This window comes from Tachysurus vachellii, chromosome 8 (assembly GCF_030014155.1).
Source record: "Tachysurus vachellii isolate PV-2020 chromosome 8, HZAU_Pvac_v1, whole genome shotgun sequence".
In the NCBI taxonomy this organism is placed as follows: Eukaryota; Metazoa; Chordata; class Actinopteri; order Siluriformes; family Bagridae; genus Tachysurus; species Tachysurus vachellii.
Genome location: NC_083467.1, coordinates 26,682,282 through 26,704,988, shown reverse-complemented (window position 1 = coordinate 26,704,988; position 22,707 = coordinate 26,682,282). Strand labels below are relative to the sequence as shown.

The following is a 22,707-nucleotide window of genomic DNA, read 5'->3' as shown; positions in this document are numbered from 1 at the left end:
CAGTACACAGTACACACACACTCAGTACACACTATACACACACTCAGTACACACTATACACACACTCAGTACACACTACACACTATACACACACTCAGTACAAACTATAAGTGCATTCAGTACACAGTACACACTATACACACACTCAGTACACACTCTACACACACTCAGTACACAGTACACTCAGTACACACACTCAGTACACACTATAAGTGCACTCAGTACACAGTACACACTATACACACACTCAGTACACACTATACACACACTCAGTACACACTACACACTATACACACACTCAGTACAAACTATAAGTGCATTCAGTACACAGTACACACTATACACACACTCAGTACACACTCTACACACACTCAGTACACAGTACACTCAGTCAGTACACACTATACACACACTCAGTACACACTCTACACACAATCAGTACACAGTACACTCAGTACACACACTCAGTACACACTATAAGTGCACTCAGTACACAGTACACACTATACACACACTCAGTACACACTATACACACACTCAGTACACACTATACACACTATACACACACTCAGTACACACTATACACACACTCAGTACACACTATACACACACTCAGTACACACTACACACTATACACACACTCAGTACAAACTATAAGTGCATTCAGTACACAGTACACACTATACACACACTCAGTACACACTCTACACACACTCAGTACACAGTACACTCAGTACACACACTCAGTACACACTATAAGTGCACTCAGTACACAGTACACACTATACACACACTCAGTACACACTATACACACACTCAGTACACACTATACACTAGGGCTGAAACGATTAGTCGACATTGTCGACAATAAAAAATTGTCGACAAATATCTTTGTTGTCGAGTAGTCGTTTGTTCTCACGTGTCCTAATGTAAGGGCCTGCAATATCGCGATTTGACCGCTACGGCGCTGTAGCGCTAGAGTGTAATGCAGCCCTAACAAATGCGGTAGAAGAGAACTTTTAAAAGAAGCGCAAATTATGACGGAGTGCAAGCGAATGCGAACAAACAAGGTGTGGGAAAGTTTCACAAAACTTCCAACCAAAAATGCAGTTGTGTGCAATGCATGCAAGGCAGAACTTGCGTTGTGAACTCTGCTGCAGGAAACATTTGCTCACAAAAAAGAGCAAGCTTGTCACGTGAACATGTTGATATGTTGACCTTCATTTTAATTCAGCACTTATTTGAAAATCCAAAAAAGGCCAGTGCAGAAAGGACACTGTTACATTCTGCTTTTCATTAAACTGAACACTTGTTTTACTAATGAAGCTCTTAATACTGCTGCCAAGAGATGTATATATATATATTATATATATTTTTTGTCTGTAATGCAGCTGATTCATTTGTGTAAATTATTTTTTTTTTAAATAAAAGATAACAGAATATTTAAACAGTGCTTAAAAAGAGAATGACCTGTTTAGTTGGCTCAAAGTTCATTAAAACAACCATTTCAAAAGCTGAAGTGATTTTCTTTTTTTATATCATAGTTAGAATATGTATAACTCAATGTTTTAACTAATTGAAAAAGCTGAATAATCGTTCAAAACTTACCGATTAGTCGTCAATGACATTGACAATAATCGATGATTAGTCGACTAATCGTTCTAATAATCGTTAGATTAATCGATTATCAAAATAATCGTTTGTTGCAGCCCTACTATACACACACTCAGTACACACTCTACACACACACTCAGTACACACTCTACACACACACTCAGTACACACTCTACACACACACTCAGTACACACTCTACACACACACTCAGTACACACTCTACACACACACTCAGTACACACTCTACACACACTCAGTACACACTCTACACACACTCAGTACACACTCTACACACACTCCACACACTCAGTACACACTCTACACACACTCAGTACACACTCTACACACACTCTACACACTCAGTAGACACTCTACACACACTCAGTACACACTCAGTACACACACTCAGTACACACTCTACACACACTCAGTACACACTCAGTACACACTCTACACACACTCAGTACACACTATACACACACTCAGTACACACTCTACACACACTCAGTACACACTCTACACACACTCAGTACACACTCAGTACACACTCTACACACACTCAGTACACACTCTACACGCACTCGTGGGAAGTCGTGGCCTAAAGGTTAGAGAGTCTGACTCCTAACCCTAAGGTTATGGGTTCGAGTCTCAGGCCGGCCATGACTGAGGTGCCCTTGTGTGTGTGCTCACTGCTGTGTGTGCACTTTGGATGGGTTAAATGCAGAGAACGGTCACCATACTTAGCTGTATGTCACGTCACTTTCACTTTCACTCAGTACACACTCTACACACACAGTACACACTCTACACACTCTTGTTGAATTATCACACACAAAGTCTTCAACTCTCTGGCTACAAAAGTACGAACCAAACATTTACACCTTAATGTTTATTTTTTTATTAATAAATCTATCATTCTGAGTTGTTCAGGGAGATTAAATTAACAGCCACACTGAAATATTCATTTATTTATACTAATTTTTAAATGCAAAAAATAAATAAATAAATAAATAAAGAATTAATATAATATGGAATTTACATAAATAAAGCAATTAAATGTTTATATTTGTTCCATATGCAATAAACAAATATATACATGGAAACCTCTTTAAACTCATCTAGGATTCTTTATACTTTAATTCTATTTAACATGAAAAAGGTTTTTGTTGTATAAAGAACTTTAAAATAATTCATTAAATTTATATTTTTTTAAATCCATATTTAAAATGGTCAAAGATACATGCCAAAGTAAATATTTTACAGGTTAACAGATTATAATTCCAATGTTTTTCAAGTTTTATATCTCTGTTAATATTCCGTGCAAAAGTTTGTGCACCCTTGTTTCAGTGTTTAATTCCTCTGAATAATTTTTTTCTTTTCGGTTTTGACATTTATTTCAACCTTCATGACTTCGAAACACCTTCAAACTATATTGCTATCGATTTTTCGTTAAGTATACTGTAGGGACAGGCCACTTGCTTCTGAACGTGTTTTTTTTCTTGTTGCTTTTAAGGATTTCAGTACGTCTCTGCCCACGTCTCTGTGTCATTTTGACAAAGTGGAATCTTTTCAGAGGAAATGGTGGATTACAACAAATCATGTATTTAACACTTCTGTCATAACTCACCAACAAAAAGCCTGAGCTGGATTTCACATTACGATTCATTCTTACGGTTAATCATAGTTTAATTGAAAAAGAAAAAACCATAATGGGCTTTCCAGGGTCAGTCCACTCCTTCTCAGAAAACAAAGAAGAATCTTTTTTTTTTTCAGCTAACAGTGCGTGACAAAACAGATACCCCTGACCTACCTCACATAGGTGTGTGTGTGTGTGCGCGTGCGTGTGTGCGTGCTTACTGTGCATTACAATCAGGTTCGGCCCTTTCTTTCTTTCTTTCTTTTGTCGCACTATCTGCGCAAATGCATGGGCGTGGGTGATTCCAAGTGCACCCACGTAATGATGTCACATCTGTCTCAAAAAGTAAGGGGTAGATGACAGAAATGAGCTCGATTGGGCCTTGCCTGTGTGTGTGTGTGTGTGTGTGTGTGTGTGTGTGTGTGTGGGCGAGCAGCTCATTCTCACCGGTGTGGCTGAGTGAGTGCATGTGACTTTGGGGCTAGACAGGAACAGGAGAAATAGGTCTGTGTGTATATGTGAGTATATGCATGCATGCATGCGTGCGTGTGTGTGTGTGTGTGTGTGTGTGTGCCTTATCAATATAAACCACACACTCCTCAATATAAGTCTCTCAGACGAACAAACAAAAAACAACAAAACAAAACTGGAAAATACGTTTCAGGTTCAGATTACAAAGCCGGGGCTGTTTCAGATTCGCTCTTTCGTCAGGCAATGACGAGGGACATGAGTAAGTATGCAGATGAGAGGAAACCACGCTTCAAACCTTACCAGATTCTTTCAAAGACGAAAAATGCAACGTGGCCAAGAATGAATGAAACGAAACGCTTGCGCGAGCCTGTCGGCGTGACGCAAGAGGAGCGTTGCGTAATGCTGAGCGATCTCAGAGGGATTACAGAGGATATTTCTGCACTGCACGCGTTCTCAAATCGGCTTTCTCTGAAAAAACATTTCCAAAATAAATGAATGAATTTAAAAAACCCTCTACATCCCTGTCAGTGTTGAAACAAACTAATTAAAATAGAAAAAACAGCTACATTATATTTAAAATGTACAATAACAATCACTCTACAACAATCACTCTACACTGGTATTAAAAATTTCATAAAACTTCGAATGTTCAATAGATTTATTACATTACAGATCGAACCCTGGCTTTCCATCGTTCACCATAAAACATGATAAGAAGCATGAGGACGTCTGGCTGTGACGTCTGGCTAGACAGAATTGTACTAAAAGTTAACGATAAGAGTGTAACGATATGTCGAATTCTATTTCGATACGGTGCGATACAATACGATATGTCACAATACGATGTCATACTGAACAACATGACAGGCTACGATATCAATGACATGATACGACATGTTGTGATATAAGTTAGACGTTAGGATACGCTACAGTACGACAATACGATATGATACCAAAATATCTGACACTGTACGATACTTTATATTACGGTGTAATACGATACAATACAAAGTCATACGATGCAATACAGAACAATATGATGGAATACGATAGAATATGAACGATATGAAACGAAGCGATGTGATATGATTCGATACCTTTTCTATAAAAACGTGTCTTTGACTTGTTGAACCTTAACCGACCTTTTTCGAAAAAAATAACTTGTAAATTTAATTGTGTATGTGACTAAATTACGTCTCTGTGATGCCCCGCCCATCGCACATTTCCCCATCCCCCGCCTTGTGAAAGCATACAGATTTATATGTAAAAGTGTTTCAGAACACCCAGTTTCTTCTCAGTGAGGGACTGGTTGCTTCTGTTCCAATTTCAATACTTCAAAAACAAAAGCAGAGAAATGTGTGTCTTTGGTGAGTGTTTGAGAAATCAGCGAGGTTGAAAAGGTCACCTTCAAACGAACCGTAATCATGAATACTGATAATCGTGAAAGTGTGAAGAACAAATGCCTTTGATTTAAGAAATAGACAGCTGTCATAACACACAAAGACCACACACACACACACACACACAGGCGGGGGCAGGATGAACATGCCCATAATGTGTAGGGTGAAGGAGTGTACGACAATTCTCTGCTCACTTCTCTGCTCACAAAGTGTAACCTTTCCTCCAAATGGTGACACACAACTCCCGATCCCTGTGAACTCCACCTACACGAGTTCAACATGCAGCTTAACACACAGCTACACAAACAAAAGCCACTAGACCCACCCAGCATCGAGTCACGGAGAGGTTACACACCAGAAACATGACAGGACTCAAGCATGATCCTTGCTAACGAGAAGCTCAAGAGTGTAATCAAGTGTTTCACTTTAATGAATGATTCACATGAATCACATGATTCACATGATTCCCGAATTCACACAGCACTGATGAGAAAGAAAATTTAAACTTACCTCCGTTTTAATTCTCTTCGGTGACGGCTCGTCTCTGTCTCCACAACGAGATCTGAGCAAGATAAAAGAAAATACGATATGATACAACATGACACGATATAATTCAATATGATATAACACGACATGATTCAATACCATATGATACAACACAACACAATTCAATAACATATGATACAGCACGATTCAATATGATATGATACGTTACGATATGGTTCAATGTGATATGATACAACACGAAACAATACGATTCAATATGATATGAAACACGAGACGATTCAATTCAATATGCTATGATACGATTCATTACGATATAATACAATATGAAACGATACGATTTAATACGTTTCAACACTATACAATGAGATTCGATACGATATGATGCGATGCGATAAGATTCAATACTATATGAAACGACACGATACAATTCAATACGATATGATACAATGCAATACGATATGATTTAATACAATATATGTTACAATGCGATACTAAACGATTCAGTACAATATGATATGATAAAATGTGATATGACAAATATTACAATATGATACAATATGATATTATACAATGTGATATACAATATGATCAAATGCAGTACGATATGATATGATACAATAAAAATCACTATAATAAAGACCTGACAGAACAGGATATGATGTTAGGTTAGCACTCACTCTCAGTGTTAGCACTCTCATGCTAGGTTAGCGTTCCACTCACAGTGTTAGCACTCTCATGCTAGGTTAGTGTTCCACTCAGTGCTAGCACTCTCATGCTAGGTGAGTGTTCCACTCACAGTGTTAGCTGACTGTTCCACTCACAGTGTTAGCACTCTCATGCTAGGTTAGCGTTCCACTCACAGTGATAGCACTCTTATGCTAAGTTAGCGTTCCACTCACAGTGTTAGCTGACTGTTCCACTCACAGTGTTAGCACTCTCATGCTAGGTGAGTGTTCCACTCACAGTGTTAGCACTCTCATGCTAGGTTAGTGTTCCACTCACAGTTAGCACTCTCATGCTAGGTTAGCACTCACTCACGGTGTTAGATTCAGTAACTAATACTCCCTTGCAAGTTTAGCTCGCTCCTGGGTCACATCTCAGAAATATTTCAAGCTAATTGTCCCCACCCCAAAAACCCCACCCCTGTTTTTTTATTGTAAACACTATTCTCTTCTTTAGTTGCTTAAGTCTGATGAGTGAGAAAAACGCGAGTGTAAGTGCGAGCTCTGAGGTGCGATTACGCAACAGCAGAGTGGAATTTTCCGTCCTGCGGCTGTCAGGTGTGTAGGACAGGAAGCACCTGGACACTAAAGTCTGTTTCAGAGGCTTCATTATAAGCTCTTGTTGTGAACACTTTATTAAGCATGGGAGGTGTGCTCAGTACTGCACACACACACCAAATAAACTAATTAATTAATTAAAAAAATAAATAAAGCATTGCTATCAGTGATGATGACCCAGTGCTGAAATCATTTCATAAGTTTTTTTTTTTTTTTAAATGAAGAAATAAAAGCAGAAAAAGGTGAGAAGAGGAACAGAAAACAGAAGATGAAAAAGGAAAAACAAAAACAAGAGAAAAACGAGAAGAGAAGAGAAGAGAAGAGAAGAGAAGAGAAGAGAAGAGAAGAGAAGCATGTGCAGGAATATTAAGATGTTAAATTTATAGTTTATACTTTGAACAGTTTATTAAAATCATCATGAATGACTGTTTATATGAGTAGTGCAGTGATTTCAGTAGAGGAGTGTGTGTGCATTTGTTAGTAGAGGAGAGGTCATTCGTACTTGCTGGTCCTGTATGTGTACTTGTAGGTGACCTCTCTGGAGACCTGGCGAGCGAGTCCAAATAACTCGTCCCTGCGCGTGAGTAACGCCACTTCCTTTATACACAGTTGAGCTGCTGCCTCGTTCACCGTCAGCTGCGGGGCAGAGGGATGAGTTACACAGCATGTTACATTACACCGTAATAAACACACACATTCACACATTTACACAAACACTAGAGGACCAATGAGGAGGTGTGTAGAGCTGGTCACAGTCTGGGAGCAGACTCTCTGTGGGCGTGGCCTAAAGGTCATTTAGTTCACAGTTTAATTTTATATTTCATATAGAATGTGATGTTACAGAGAAACGGATCATAAACATAAAGCTTCCAGCTTTTCCCGATACTGGAGACACCTTCTGCGACTATTACACAAATATCTCCTAGCTTTTAGAAGAAAACTTCTCAATCAACTTTTTAATGTGTTTACAGATATGCTGTATATACTGTATGCGCCCCAGTTACCAAGCTGTTGCAATAGAAACCTAATCAACACTATCTGACCAATCAGCAGGCAGAATGAAACAGCGCTGTGGTGTAAAGCTTGAAACCAACCTCGTGGAGTGTGAGATGTTTGCCGTCCTTCCTCTTGGAGTCGAAGCGTCCATATATGGCGCTGTATTTGCGAATCTCCTCCTCCCGGCGCGGGTCATCGTCGCTCAAGTCGAAGATATGGCCAATCATTTTGGCGAGCTTCTTGTTAGCCTTGAGTTGCTCTCTCAGCTCCGCCGGGTCACTTTTGGGTAACGCACGAGCCATCCTGTCTACACACTCACTGACGGCCTGGACTGCGGCGATGTCAAGAGCTTCAAGGGTGTCACGCGGCAGTGGGGACGAGGGTGAGCCGAGCTCGGCCGGCGAGAGGCTTCGCTCGGCCCAGAAACGCGGCTCGTTGCCACTCAGCAGAGGCGAGGCGGTGGCCGACGAGCTCCCGCTGCCTGCTTCAGTTTTCGGCGGATCTGTTTTAGGAACTTTGACAGGCAGCACGGGGCCGTCAGGAAGTTTGTAGACAGGGATGCTGCAGACAGGAAGTGAAGCGAGCGGCTGGTTAAACAGTGCCGGGTTGGTCACCCAGTCACGCAGAGCTTTCTGGAGGCGTCGCACGTGCAGCGGTTTGCTAGCCATCCCAACCAGCGCCATGATCTCCAAGAACTCATCCTCAGCTGCTTCGCACAGCTGTTGCACGTCGTCGCCGCCCTGCTGGATGAACGCGTCGTAGTAGCACAGCAGGTTGGCCCGCTGTAGGATGCGGTAGAGCTGCAACTCGCCAAGAGTCCTGGGCAAAGTCGCCGCCATGACCTGAGCCAAGAGACAGGAAGAGAGGCACAAAAACCCGGTCAGGAGGCAGCAAACAACGGAGTAGAACACTACAGAGGAAAAGAGTGATAGAAAGACAGATAGTGGAATTAAAGTCACCCGTAGTGTCCTGTTCATACTGACTACTGATGAGTCAGACAACTAATCTGATCTCTCTCTCTTCAGGGGGTAAAGTGAAACAAAAAAAAAAAAAAAAGATATACAAAAAAATACACAATACAAACCAGTCAGTAAGCAAACCAGCAGATCATCATCACCACCAAACAGAAAAAAAATCAAGGCTATAAACTGACCAACATGACAAATCCTCCAGTGCTTTATTTGATCTTTATGTATAGTTAACTCACAACCTTTTACATTTCAGTCCTGACGTGTCCCAAATGTGACTCATGAATAAAATGAAAAACATGACTAATAGACGTGCGGACGAACGTTTTCCAGAAGGAATTCCCAAAAGAGTGTTGATTTACACACAGGGTCGTGAGAGAAATCTCCACTTTAGTTTTTTCCCATTTATTTTACAAATACAGAAAAGGAGTTTGTGTAATAATATTTTGAAATATTGCAAGGAGTCTAGGAATATACATGGACAAATTTTCTAATTTCAGACGTTTGCTAATTCTTAGTCAACTTCAGGTGACTTGGACAGAAAACATTATCGAAAATACACAGAGTTAGAAGGAGAAACCAAACCAAACCAAACCAAAAATATAAATAATAATAATGATAATGATAATGATAATAATAATAATAATAATAATAATAACTAATTAAACAAATAAAAGCTGTATAAATTAAAAAAAAATGCATTGCTAATGAATAAAAAGTTTATAATACTAATGAAAAAGTTTTATAATGTTAATGACCAATGTTTATAACACTAATGATGAACATTTTATTAAGTTAATATTAAAAGTTTATAACACGAATGACAAATGATTAATTAAGCTAATGCTAAAAAGGTGTAAAGCTAATTTTCTAACAGTGACTTTTAAAAACTTAAGTGCACCATTAAACTTTCTAAATGTTGCACAACTGGTTACTTTCAGAACTGAAATTTCACCAGATACACACAATGATATCATCTGGTGGTATCGACCATCTGTACTTCACTTTATACTTGTTAAAGATGACAAAGCAGCTGCATTCGAACATGGCATACTGCAGTGGGGGACGGCAGAAATGTGTGTGTGTGTGTGTGTGTGTGTGTGTGTGTGGATGAGATGCGAGTGTGAGAGCGCCTGTCAGGCTCCTGAGCTGCTGGGAGAGTCGCATACCACACTCCACCTCTGCAGCAGGCGTAGGAGGAACTCTCCATCACAGCAGCACAGGCCGTGTTTGTTCCTGCTCTCTGCCGCTCAGGCCCCGCTGCCTTCCCAGAATCCCCCTCTCTCTGAGGTGTGGGCGTGGAGCGATACGCGCTCAAATCCAGAGGTCACGGCGTTCAATTTTGAGCTGTATGTCTCACACTTTCTTGACAGATTAGAGATTATGGGCTCGCCGTTCTGAAAGGTCTCGGGTTCATTATGATTCAGCGTTCACTTGTGTAATGTTTAATGGTGTGTTTAGACTAGTTATGTCACTGAAGGTCTTTAAGATGATAGAATTCACAACATGTCATCTACATTCCTGAGAAAACGGAATGACATTTTAAGTTTTGGCAAAACAACAGTGCTGTGTTGAAACCTGTAGAAAATTTGCATGTATTTGTTGACTTTTAGTGTGAAGGGTGTGTATGTGGGGGATTCTGATATTATAAGAGCATTCGGTTGAATAAAATCACCTGCATGTCGTTCACACGTCGGAGACGATCGGAGACGTCTGGAGCAGAAGCGTCCGAGTCGAGGTTTTACAGCAGACTCAAAAGACAAGCACCAGCTTTTAAAGTGCCTTTTAATGATATCCATAAAAATAAAAAGTAAAAAAAAAGTTAAATGTTTTAAATTAAGATGTCTAAAATGATTATATGTTAAATAATTGATTGATTACATGATAAATGAATTATTATACCCAGAAGAGTGTATGAATGCAACCAAGCAGCCACTAAAGTGTAACCTGGATTACTCTTTACTGCATTCCTCAAGTGTTAGAAAGTTTAAAAAAAAATAAAAAATAAAAATAAAGACTTCAAGAGATTTCCCTAAGAAAGTCTTCCTGTCAGGTCTGACTCATCACCTCACACCTTTATTGTTATATTTTAACACTGAAAGTTTTGTATTCTCTGGGGTCTGAGTCTCCCTCTTTCAATTCATATGAGTCACATCACGAATTGTAATATAGCATACGATACAAAAACCAACAGCAGTAATATGATTCAGTTCACCACCGTCACAATGTGATTCAGTTCAGCACTGATAAGATTTGGTACAGCACAAATGTGATTCGGTTCAGTGCTAATATGATTCGGTTCAGTACTATGATTCGATTCAGCGCTAATAAGACTTGGTACAGCACAAATGTGATTCGGTTCAGTACTGATATGATTCAGTTCAGCACTAAGCCTTGGTACAGCACAAATGTGATTCGGTTCAGTACTAATATGATTCAGTTCAGCACTGATAAGACTTGGTACAGCACAAATGTGATTTGGTTCAGTACAGATATGATTCAGTTCAGCACTGATAAGCCTTGGTACAGCACAAATTTGATTCAGTTCAGTACTGATATGATTCAGTTCAGCACTGATAAGATTTGGTACAGCACAAATGTGATTCGGTTCAGCACTTGATACGATTTGGTACATTACAAATGTGATTCGGTTCAGTACTGATATGATTCGGTTCAGCACTGATACATTTGTTTAATGGTAAAAAAAAGTTTACTTAACATTTAAAAAGTAATAAAACAGAGTTTTTAATACAACACTACTAAACTGTTGGGAAATTGGCAGCAAGGCTACATATTGTGATCATATTATGTCTCATATGATATATTTGTTTATATCGCTCAGCCCTTATATCGATATTATTTCATCACTTAACCCACCCACTTCAACAGCTCTGCTGTAACAGCAGAAGAAAACAGACTTTCCATGACAGCGGGTAATCACGCATCTCCAGGAGAGAGTTAAAGTGAACATACACACACACACACAAACACGCAAAGAGAGCTGAGCTCCTGCCTCTCCAATGGAGGACAGAGGCCGAGGCCCAGAGAGCACAGAACCTCATTGAAACCAATTTAGCATGAGCATGGATAGGCTCTTCTCTCTCTCTCTCTCTCTCTCTCTCAGGCCACAGCTTCAAAACACGGCCAACTGAAAGCACTCTCTCCACCTGCACTCATATTTCTCACAGCACGCCTTCCTCAATGAGCATGAATTACACACGACTAAGTGACTGACTGACTGACTGACTGACAGAGTGACTTTAAAATGAACAGATTGTCTGTCTGTCTGCTATAATATAAATATGTACATGGATATATCTGTATAAATATAAATATACCTATACCTGAAACGACTCTCTCCCTTCTTGTAGAAAACTTCAGGAAGTAAAGAGGAGGGTTTCGGCTCCCGTAAGTTCATCACACTCATACTGCAAGGTGTGTGAGGGGGAATCAAGTACCATCAATTCACATCTGATCTCACCACACAGAAGTCACAAATTTCCAATTACATCACACAAAACACATCATCGTCATCACCATCATCATCACCATCATCATCACCACCAACATTTATGTGTTTTTCTGTTTTATTTAATTACATTTTTTATCCTGAGTTCTTTGGATAAAGTTTTGTGTAAATCCCTAGACTGACACCTTCTCTATCTGTGTCTTTATAAGTGTTATAGTGTTCCGTTTTAGTGTTAGAGTGTTAGTAAACAGTGTTGTTGTCAGAGTGTTAGTGTTAAAGTGTTAGTAAACAGTGTTGATGTCAGAGTGTCAGTGTTACAGTGTTAGTAAACAGTGTCAATGTTACAGTGTTACAATGTTAGTAAACAGTGTTATTGTTACAGTGTTACAGTGTTATGGTTAGTAAACAATGTTAATGTTACAGTGTTAGTGTGTTAATGTTACAGTGTTACAGAGTTAGTGTTAGTAAACAGTGTTAATGTTACAGTTTTAGTGTTACAGTGTTAATGTTACATTGTTAATGTTGGTGTTAATGTTACAATGTTAGTAAACAGTGTTAATGTTACAGTGTTAAAGCGTTAGTAAACAGTGTTAATGTTACAGTGTTAAAGCGTTAGTAAACAGTGTTAATGTTAGTGTTAGTGTTAGAGTGTTAGTGTCACAGTGTTTCAGTGTTAGTAAACAGTGTTAATGTTACAGTGTTTGTGTTAGAGTGTTAGTGAACAGTGTTAGTGTTACAATGTTAATGTTACAGTGTTAGCGCTACAGTGTTAGTGAACAGTGTTAATGAACAGTGTTAGTATTACAGTATTAGTGTTACATTCTCTCTCTATCTCTACAGTAACTATATCACTAGGACTTTCACCCAGAGTGTGTCACGTGACCTGTGATCATTTAAGTCTGACAGAATCATGACACATCAGATGGAAATTAATTATACTTTCAGTGAAACACACACAGAGTCATAATAACATTCACTGCACATGTTGATGGAGAGAAGAGTGTGTGTGTGTGTGTGTGTGTGTGAGCAGTACAGTAGTAGACATATTATTTATATGTTTAGTGTTTATGAGTTAATGTGTAGTGTTTAGTATTAAAACCTATTCATGTTTATTCTTTATTGTTTATTGGTTGGTGTTCAGCTGGTGTTCAGTGCATCCCCTTTGACTCACTCTATAATATAAATAGAAATATGTTAAGTTTCACTTGAAAGCCGTTTCAGTATCTTCTAAATAAATAGATTTAGGGCTCTAGAAGTCGTGCAGAACCCAAAGAACGCTTAATTATCTGCAGAACTTCAAAGAACCCATCAGTTGTTCTAAATGTACAAATGAGGAAACTGTCCTTTTTACACACATAATGACATTTATCACAGGAAATGTCTTTTTATTGGAAATGCTGCTTTCTGTCGACTCTACAAAGGTTTAAAATAAACACAATGTGTGTGACTTCAGTACACAAATACGTCCAGGGATCTACTGAAGCTCTCTGGAACCTGCGTTTGTTTTAAAGGTTAAATTAAGGCTGTAGAAGTGTGTCATTAAAAAGCCAAACAAATAAACAACTCTATAGAACACTTAAGGTTCTTTCAGGTTGTCCCTCTAGAAAACCCTTCAGTGTCTGAGCCAAACTCTACAACTTCCATTCCTAAATTATCCAAAGAACCTATTTATTTTTTGATTAAAGAAAACACTAAGTTTGGAGGAAAGTATACAGACAAACAAATCCATAAATACTGGACTCCTGAAGTGGTTTCCTTTAGGAAGCTAAGAACCTTTAACTACCCAAGAGTAGAACACTGTTTGTGATGAAACGATGAAATTATTCACGATATGCAATTCATAAACAGGACCATAAACGCTTTCAGAGACACAGATAGATAAGGTATCAGTCTAGGGATGCTGTGAAGGATCTGTGAAGAACGCTATCCAAAAAACTCCGGAAAAACTCAGGATAAAGAAAAACATCATTTTTCAATAATCACGTATATATCAAAAACAACAAACAAACAAAATAAAATACATTTAAAATAAACAAAAATAAACATAATATAGATGCTAAACCTTCTCTAAACACAAACAAACAAAAGAAAAAAACAAAAACAAACACAGGAAAAGCCTTTCAGGGATTCGGTTCTTCTGAGCTGTAGAAACGAACACTTCCACAAAGGAGTTAAGAACCCTAAACTATCTCAAGAACCCATAAGAAAACTGTAATTAATATATGTAATTTTATGTTAATTGGGTAAATATATGTATATGAACCTCATCAACACAAACCTGATATGTAAACTACATCTCCACTAATCAAACAAACAAACAAACAAACAAACAAACAATGAACCACCTATTGTATTTCCAACTTCCACTTAGGACTCTTAGAGCCTGTAACTATCTAAAGAACCCACAGGAAACTGTTCTGTTATATGATCACAATAGAATCGATCACAATAGAATCGATCACAGCAATGTTGACCCCTAACAGCACAACATATTTACAAACCCACTAGACACTGTTTGGAGATCTCGTGCTGTCGGTTGATCTAAGTCACAAATCTTACTGTTAATATTCTGTTTCCTGGTGAATATGATTGAGACGAACATACAGCCTTGCACACTTGTGCACTAGTGTAGGATGTGTGTGTGCGCGAGCGTGAAGAGAAGAAAAAGAAGCACACAGCTGTTCTTACCTTTCTGGACTTCTTTTAGCTCTATTCCCAAATTCCCCCGAAAATCTCTCCTTCGCGGATTCTTTTTCTTCCGATTCGGTTCCTTATGCACGATTTTACTGATGATGATAATAATAATAGTAAGAAAAAGTTTAAAAGAAGAAGAGAGACAGATAGAGAAATTGTCGGGTCACTAAGGTGAAGTGTTGCGCGACATCGGAGCGATGGAGAGAGAGAGAAAGAGAGAGAGAGAGAGAGCAGGTAGTTCCGCTCTTCCGTTTACACAATGTGTGCATGCGTGTGTGTGTGTATGCGTGTGTGTGTATGTGTGTGTGTGTTGTCAAAACCCGGAGGTGCACACGATTAAAAAAAGAAGAGTGAGAAGTGAAATAAAGAGAAATAGTAGACGCACTATACGCGCTTCCGCCTTTCTTTCTTTTCTTCTTTTCTCTCTCTTCTCTCACTCCCCTACAGACAGAGATGGGATATTCCGCGCTGCTACAATCGCGCGCTCGCACTCCCACGCGTGGCGCGCCCACGCAGAGACGTGCGTCACGAGGACGCGTGGGAGGACTTCTCTGCTGTGCACCGCGTCAACACACACACACACACACACACACACACACACACATACCCAGCGTCACCGGGAGCGCCCAAGCTCGATTTTTGGAGCGCGCACTCGATCCACGCGTGCATGCGGTCCCCCAACAAGCACCACCTTAATTCTCATTGAACTCTAGATGTTTAAACAGGATGTTAAATATGGTGATTGTTTGCTGGTTGGGATGTGTTTGTGTCCCGTGTGCCTGTGCGCGCGCGCGCAGTAGGAGTGGCACTCCCACGCACGTGTGCCATTCTTGCCCTTTCCTTCCTCATCTTCCTCTTCCTCTTCCTCCTCTTTCTTTCCTTCCCTACAGAACTCACCTGCAGCTGCACCAGAATGTCACCCATCTGGAAAATAAAGAATTGCATAGCATGTTGGATTATGAAAATGTCTACTTGAAAGATACTGGCCTACGTGCACGCACACACACACACACACATGCACACACACACGCACACAAATGCACGCACAAACACGCGCACACACACACACGCACACACACATGCACACGCATGCCAAAAAAAGGCTTGGTAAGAGCTCTGCATTCCAATCAAGGACAGATATGTAAGGAATATTTATATTGAAGCAGCAAGGACAATTCTTTTCTTTTTTTTTGTATACTGAAGACATTTTGGATAAACCAAACAAACGTTGGGTTACTTAACGTAATCCCCGGTTCTTTGATAACAGAGTGAGGTGTTTCACTATGGGAATCGCTTTGGGCGTGACCAACTACGGAAGCTCTTATGACACCACGTCTGTCTTTGACAGACAGGTCGACCTGCGACCAGACTCCGCCTTGCCTATATCAGCCAGGTCGACCCCTGTCTTCGTAATTAACGAGATTTCTTCCCGTCCAAGTGCAAGGAGGGAAGTGCTGGTGAAACACCTCACTCTGTTATCAAAGAACCGGGGATTACGTTAAGTAACCCAACGTTCTTTTTCTAACTTCGCTCGGTGTTTCACTATGGGAGATATAGACAGCTCCCGGATTGCACCCATATTACTGTTTCCAAACGGGTACAGCAGTACCGGCCCCCAGCACCGCGTGTGCTAAGGACGGTCCCGAAACGTCCAGCCTATAGAATCGCACAAACGTATGCGGCGTTGCCCAACTCGCCGCCGAGCAAATGTCCAGAACGGAAACTCCCCTGAGTAAAGCCCATGACGTGGCCATACCCCTAGTGGAGTGGGCTCTCAAGCCCGCAGGGGGCTGAAGACCTCTGCAACCATACGCCACAGATATCGCCTCCACAATCCAGTGGGACAGCCGCTGCCGAGACAACGGCTTCCCTGTGTGGGGAGTAGCCCAAGACACAAACAGCTGGTCACAAGTTCTGAAACCAGCTGTCCTGCCCACATACGCCCGAAGAGCCCGCACCGGGCATAATGCATTGAGTTTCCGCTCCTCCGGAGAAGAAAACGGTGGAGGATGAAAAGCCGCCAGTTCAGTAGACGGGCACCTATATGTCGACTCCAAAACCTTGGGCACAAACGCAGGGTTAGGACGGAAATAAACTTTAGTGAGCCCCGGAGCGAACTGTAAGCAAGACGGGCTAACCGACAAAGCATGTAAATCACTCACACGCTTGGCTGTCACCAAAGCCAGGAGCAGTGCCGTCTTAAGAGAGAGATACTTAAGACTCACCGCCTCTATCGGCTCAAAAGGATGTTGGGACAGGGCTTCTAAGACGATGGGCAGATCCCATAAAGGAACCATCTGCCTAGACACCGGCCGTATGCGGCGCGCCCCCTTCATAAAACGACTTATTAAAGGGTGCTGGCCTGCCGACCTGTCACCAAAACCTACATGGCAGGCTGAAATAGCCGCCAGGTACACCTTAATGGTGGAGAAAGCCTTCCTTTTATCAAGCAGATCCTGGAGGAAGCATAATATATCCCTAACAGAGCACTGAAAAGGGATAATCACTCTCCGCCCACACCATTCCTCAAAAACACGCCATTTATTGCTATAAAGAGCGCGGGTAGAAGAGGCCCTCGCACTCTGAATAGTCTGTATAACTGACGAGGGCAAGCCAGCCGCATTCAGATTCCACCTCTCACGGGCCAGGCCCAGAGGGCTAACATGTCCGGATGAGGATGGTAAATCTCCCCCCCCGCCTGAGACAGGAGGTCCCTCCGTGGGGGGAGGGGCCACGGCTGCCCCGACAATAGCTGGACAATCTCCGCCACCCAATGTCGGGATGGCCAGCGCGGGGCTACCAGAATCAATGACAGACACCGCTCCCTCACTCTGGCTAAAGTGGGGGAGATTAAGCTCAGAGGGGGAAACGCATACAGATTCACGTCCGGCCATCGATGGGCCAAAGCATCCACACCCAACGGTGCATTTGCGTCCACCAGGGAGAAATACAGAGGGCAATGAGCGTTTTCTCGCGAGGCGAAGAGATCGACGGCAGCCTGACCGTACCTCTGCCATATCTGGCTGACCACCTGAGGATGGAGTTTCCACTCTCCGTACAGGGGATTTCCCCTGGACAGTAAATCCGCCCCTCTGTTCAAGATCCCCGGAACGTGAGTCGCCCGGAGGGACAGAAGCCGTGTGTCGCACCACACGATCAGCTTCGTCGCCAACCGATGCAACTGAAGGGAGCGTGTGCCCCCCTGACGGTTGATGTAAGCAACCACCGTGGTGTTGTCCGTTTTCACTAAAACATGCCGACCTCTGAGGAAACTCAGAAAATGTTTCAGTGCCAGCCACACCGCCAACAGCTCCAAATAGTTTATATGTTCGTGCACCAACTGTGGTGGCCACGCGCCGTTCACAGTCCTGCCCATTAGGGTTGCACCCCAACCCTTCAATGACGCGTCCGTTGTCAAAGTTATTCTCGATGACACCGCCCCTAAGGGAATCCCCGATCTGAACGTCACAGGGCCTTTCCAGTGTCTGAGCGCTTCGACGCACGCATGAGTGACTCTCACCGGTCGGCTGAGATGCCGGCGAGAGCACAGACGCAAGCGCGCGATCCAGCGCTGAAAATCCCTCATTTTGAGTAGCCCCAAACGCACTACCGCGATCACCGAAGCCATCAGCCCCAGCATTTGCAAGCACAGCCTGTACGGGACTACTCGTCCCCTCTGAAAACGAGCGAGACATTGTGTGAAAGACGCTATTCTCTCTTCCGTCAACGTGACTCGATACGAAAGGGAGTCCAAGCCGAGCCCTAAATACTCCGTATGTTGAGAGGGCACCAGCCGGCTCTTCATCATGTTTATCCTGAAACCCAGGTCTCTGAGGTGATACAGGACAATCTCTGCGTCTCTTATGGCTCGCTCCCTTGACGACGAGCATATCAGATAATCGTCTATGTAAGACAATATCCTTATGCCCTTGTCCCTCAACGGGAACAGGGCTGCCTCCACACACTTGGTAAAAACCCTCGGAGCTAATGATAGCCCGAACGGTATAGTTTGAAATTCGTATGCTGTGCCCCGGTATGCAAACCTGAGGAATTTCCTGTGAGAGGGATAAATATCTATGTGGAAGTACGCGTCCGCCAGATCTATCGTAACAAACCAATCGCCTGGACGAATCGATCGACACAGCACCTTGTGTGTCAGCATTTTGAATGAATACTTTCTGAGGTGCTTGTTCAATACACGTAGATCCAAAATGGGACGGAGGGCTGAACCGCCTTTCTTTGGAACTACGAAATAACGGGAATAGAAGCCCTGACGGCTTTCCTCCCCGTGTACCACTCTGATTGCCTGCTTGTGCAGGAGGGTTTCGATTTCGGCCGTCAACACACGAGCCGATTCTCCCTCGGCCACTGACATGATCAGCCCGTTGAATCGAGGCGGTTTCATGGCAAATTGGAGCCTGTATCCCCTTGACACTGTTGCTAAAACCCACGGATGAGCCACGCATGCGCGCCAGCTGGCTATGCGGGTCGAGAGAAGGCCCCCGTACACTTCCGCCCCGCCATCGTCGCGCAGTGATGACGTCATCACACGCGCCGTGCGGGCCCCCGCTGACGGGGAAGCGAGCACTGCCCCCAGCGGAGGGACTGGGGGAGCACATTCCATGCCTTTGCATTTTTCGGGATTTTTTAGACATATCGCCCTCGGCTGTTTGCCTGGCTGCGATAGTGCAACATTTATTTCCATGTGTCTCGAACCCGGGGAGCATATCGCCCTCAGCCCGTGGCTTGGCTGCGATAATGCATGCTTTATTATGAATTCCCCTGTGTGTGTGAGTGCTTGGTGACACCGCACATGGCTCTGACCTCCCTCTCTTCGTTGAACTGGAGGAGAGCGAACATAATGAGCCCCTAACAAACTCAGAACAGAAGGGCTGAACTCCCGCCTTCTTCTCTTCGCCGGCGGAGAGAGAAGGACCGGGGAAAACCTGTGCGTCAGGTCGCACGCTTTTTCTTCCGTTCCTCGGGGTGGGGCGGACGGTTCCTAGCCGCCGCGGCCGCAAAAGAATGCTTACCCCAAGGTCCGGAGCCATCTGGACGCGGTCGCTGACCGACCTGTCCGCTGTGAGCTGGTCTCACAGCTCTCGCGGCCATCGGCCTCCCCCTCGATGCTGCGGCTGCTGCGAAGCCCTGCCGCGTCGGCTGAGGGGGTGGTCGCGCCGCCTGCTTGCGCGGCAAACAGAGGTGAAAAGCTTCATCCTCCTGTTTTCTGAGGGTGCTGGTTTCTCTCATTTTCTCGAGAGCGGGCCCGAATAAGCCCTTAGTCGGGTCGTAAGGGGCATCCATCACCTCCGCTTTCTGAGCGTCGCCCAGGCCTGACAGGTTTAACCACAGCGCTCTCTCACCTGACACGGCCAGGCCCATTACGTGGCCACAGCCCTGAACCGCGCCGCGTGAGGAGCGCAAAATCAGGTCGTTCACCACACAGATCTCGTCCCAGAGCGCCGGGTTCGGTACACCCGAGTCCAACTGGCGCCCCATCTCCTCCAAAATCTCCGCTTGATATGCTGACAGCAAAGTCACAGCATTCAGCGAACATACGGACTGCCCCGCGTATTTGTACATCCTCTGAAAGGTCGCGGCGGTCAAGCGGTCCGTCTTACTTGGCAGTGAAAACTGCGATGAGGAGGAAACAGATTGCCGATTCGGATGGAGGTGGAACGCCACCGAAGGCTCCACCGCTGGGGGTCCGGCCAACCCCAGCTCCTCCATCCCCTGAATCTCCAACATCGAGTGTCCCTTGGTGGGGAGCTTACTCTTAAAGGGGCTAGACCAATACCGAGACATCTCCGTCATGCACGCAGGCACGGCAGGCAAGAGCTGTCTCGCTGCCGAGTGGGTCGGCGGCAGCCTTTTCCCATCGTAAAGGTCTCTCACGGCACCTTCGGCAGCTTTGGCGGCTGGCCAGGCTAGGCCCAACTTTGCCGCGGCTCGTTTGCACACTTCGTGCAGGCTGCTGTCAGCCGGGGGAGCCGAATCGGTCGTGCTAGGTGGTCTAGACTGTTGGACTGGGAAGGGGGAATTGTCCTCCTCCTCTTCGTCATCCATACCCAGATCGAGGAGGTCAGAGTTAGCATCGCCATCTGCGTCCTCGTCCCCCAGTTCATCATCCACCTGCATGAGCAGGCCATCGAACCGCGGAGGCATGTCCGGGGACTCGGCTTCCATCATGTCCGCCCAGCTCTTGCTAGCTCGCGGCAGATGGGCCATATCTGTCGAGGCAGCTTCAGACAGGCAAGGGTCCTGCTGGTTAGCCACCGACACTTTCAGCCTCCTTTCCAAGATTTTCACCGGCAATGACGCACAGTGAGCGCATGTCTGCGGGTCCGCTAGCGACGTCTGAGCGTGCTTCGGGCCCATACACACTATGCACATAGGATGAGGGTCCCTGCCCGAGATGGTAGCTCCACATGATGATGGACAAGGGCGGGATACAGCCTCCTTAGTCTTCGACTCATGCCCTTTGGCGGGGGTAATTGCCGTCGACATAGCGTAGTCTAAAGACTCGTCACAACACGTTAGCCTGTTAGACTGTGGATTAAACCTCCGGTAGGTCCGCCTTGACGCGTAGACCGAAGCAAATTAGATGCTATCTACCGCTGTAACTAAACACGCAGCAGGAGGTAAGAATAGCTCGCCACGACGCGGACGCTACTCCAAGTGTAGGGTTGTCACTCACCACAATCCCTCTACTGATGTCGCGTTCGGCGACGGAGTCCAATAACGGTCCGTCTATTGAACAGTTAAGCAAGATCAGCAGGTCGGGATGCGCTGAGAGAGCTTGCTGCAGTCTCCCACGGGAAGAAAGCGCGAATTACGAAGACAGGGGTCGACCTGGCTGATATAGGCAAGGCGGAGTCTGGTCGCAGGTCGACCTGTCTGTCAAAGACAGACGTGGTGTCATAAGAGCTTCCGTAGTTGGTCACGCCCAAAGCGATTCCCATAGTGAAACACCGAGCGAAGTTAGAAAAAGAACCAAAATTCATATGAGAAAAGAGTTTAGAATTAGAGTTTAGATGTGTTAAACGACAGAGAACATCAATTTTGTACATTTCTTTGATCAAAAGTACTGGAACATGTGACTTGTTGCACAGGCGTGTCATGTATAATTGATTGTTTAAACAACTGAGAGGACTGCATTTATTGTTAGAAGGATCTGGGAACTTATAAAGATCTGAGAGCTCTCTATTGGAGTAAAGTGAAAAGAGCAAAAATCAATCTGCGACATTGCACAAGCAATGTGGAATGTCCTTAAACAGAAAGAAACCAATGAGTACTGAGCAACAGAGACCGAACAGGTTGGTCAAGCAAAACAATGAAGCAGCCTCCAGGGTGAAGGTCTCACAACCCATTCCGAGAGCAGAAACAGCTGAAGGCCATGCTACAAGATACAAACCTCTCATCAGAAAGAATAAGCAGAATTCACAAAGAACCACAGAGATGAGCTGCAAAAGCTCTTGAACCGAGATGAACCTCCGACAAAGTGATGGAAAGACCAACGTGTGGAGAAAGAAAGTATCTGCTCATGATCCTGAACATAAACCCTGATCTGTGAAACATGGTGGTGGTAACATCAGGGCTTGGGCTTACATGTCTACTTCTGGGACATCCTCCTTAATCTTCATTGATGATGGAGCTCATGATGAGAGGAAC

The 22,707-nt window shown here is 43.6% G+C and overlaps 2 protein-coding genes across 4 annotated transcripts in view; both read right to left on the bottom strand.

Annotated features, from left to right (window-relative positions):
* The window catches only part of nab1b (NGFI-A binding protein 1b (EGR1 binding protein 1)), a 28,431-nt gene extending 12,820 nt beyond the window's left edge, over nucleotides 1-15,611 (bottom strand). Inside the window, exons 1-4 of one of the 3 annotated variants that reach the window (XM_060877078.1) lie at nucleotides 15,031-15,611; nucleotides 8,004-8,747; nucleotides 7,412-7,545; nucleotides 5,633-5,684 (exon numbers count right to left, since the gene is read on the bottom strand). In XM_060877078.1, coding sequence (XP_060733061.1) covers nucleotides 5,633-5,684; nucleotides 7,412-7,545; nucleotides 8,004-8,744 — 927 coding nt within the window. In that variant the 5' untranslated portion in view covers nucleotides 8,745-8,747; nucleotides 15,031-15,611. Of the gene's footprint in view, nucleotides 1-5,632; nucleotides 5,685-7,411; nucleotides 7,546-8,003; nucleotides 8,748-12,217; nucleotides 12,346-15,030 lie in introns of those variants that run through there. The other 2 variants (XM_060877075.1, XM_060877077.1) reach the window with 2 other exon arrangements.
* A 2,048-nt stretch (nucleotides 15,612-17,659) lies between these two features.
* On the bottom strand, nucleotides 17,660-19,741 carry LOC132850640 (uncharacterized). The gene has a single exon (XM_060877289.1). It carries the CDS (start codon nucleotides 19,739-19,741, stop codon nucleotides 17,660-17,662), a length of 2,082 nt encoding a protein of 693 aa, XP_060733272.1.
* Nucleotides 19,742-22,707: the final 2,966 nt, after the last annotated feature.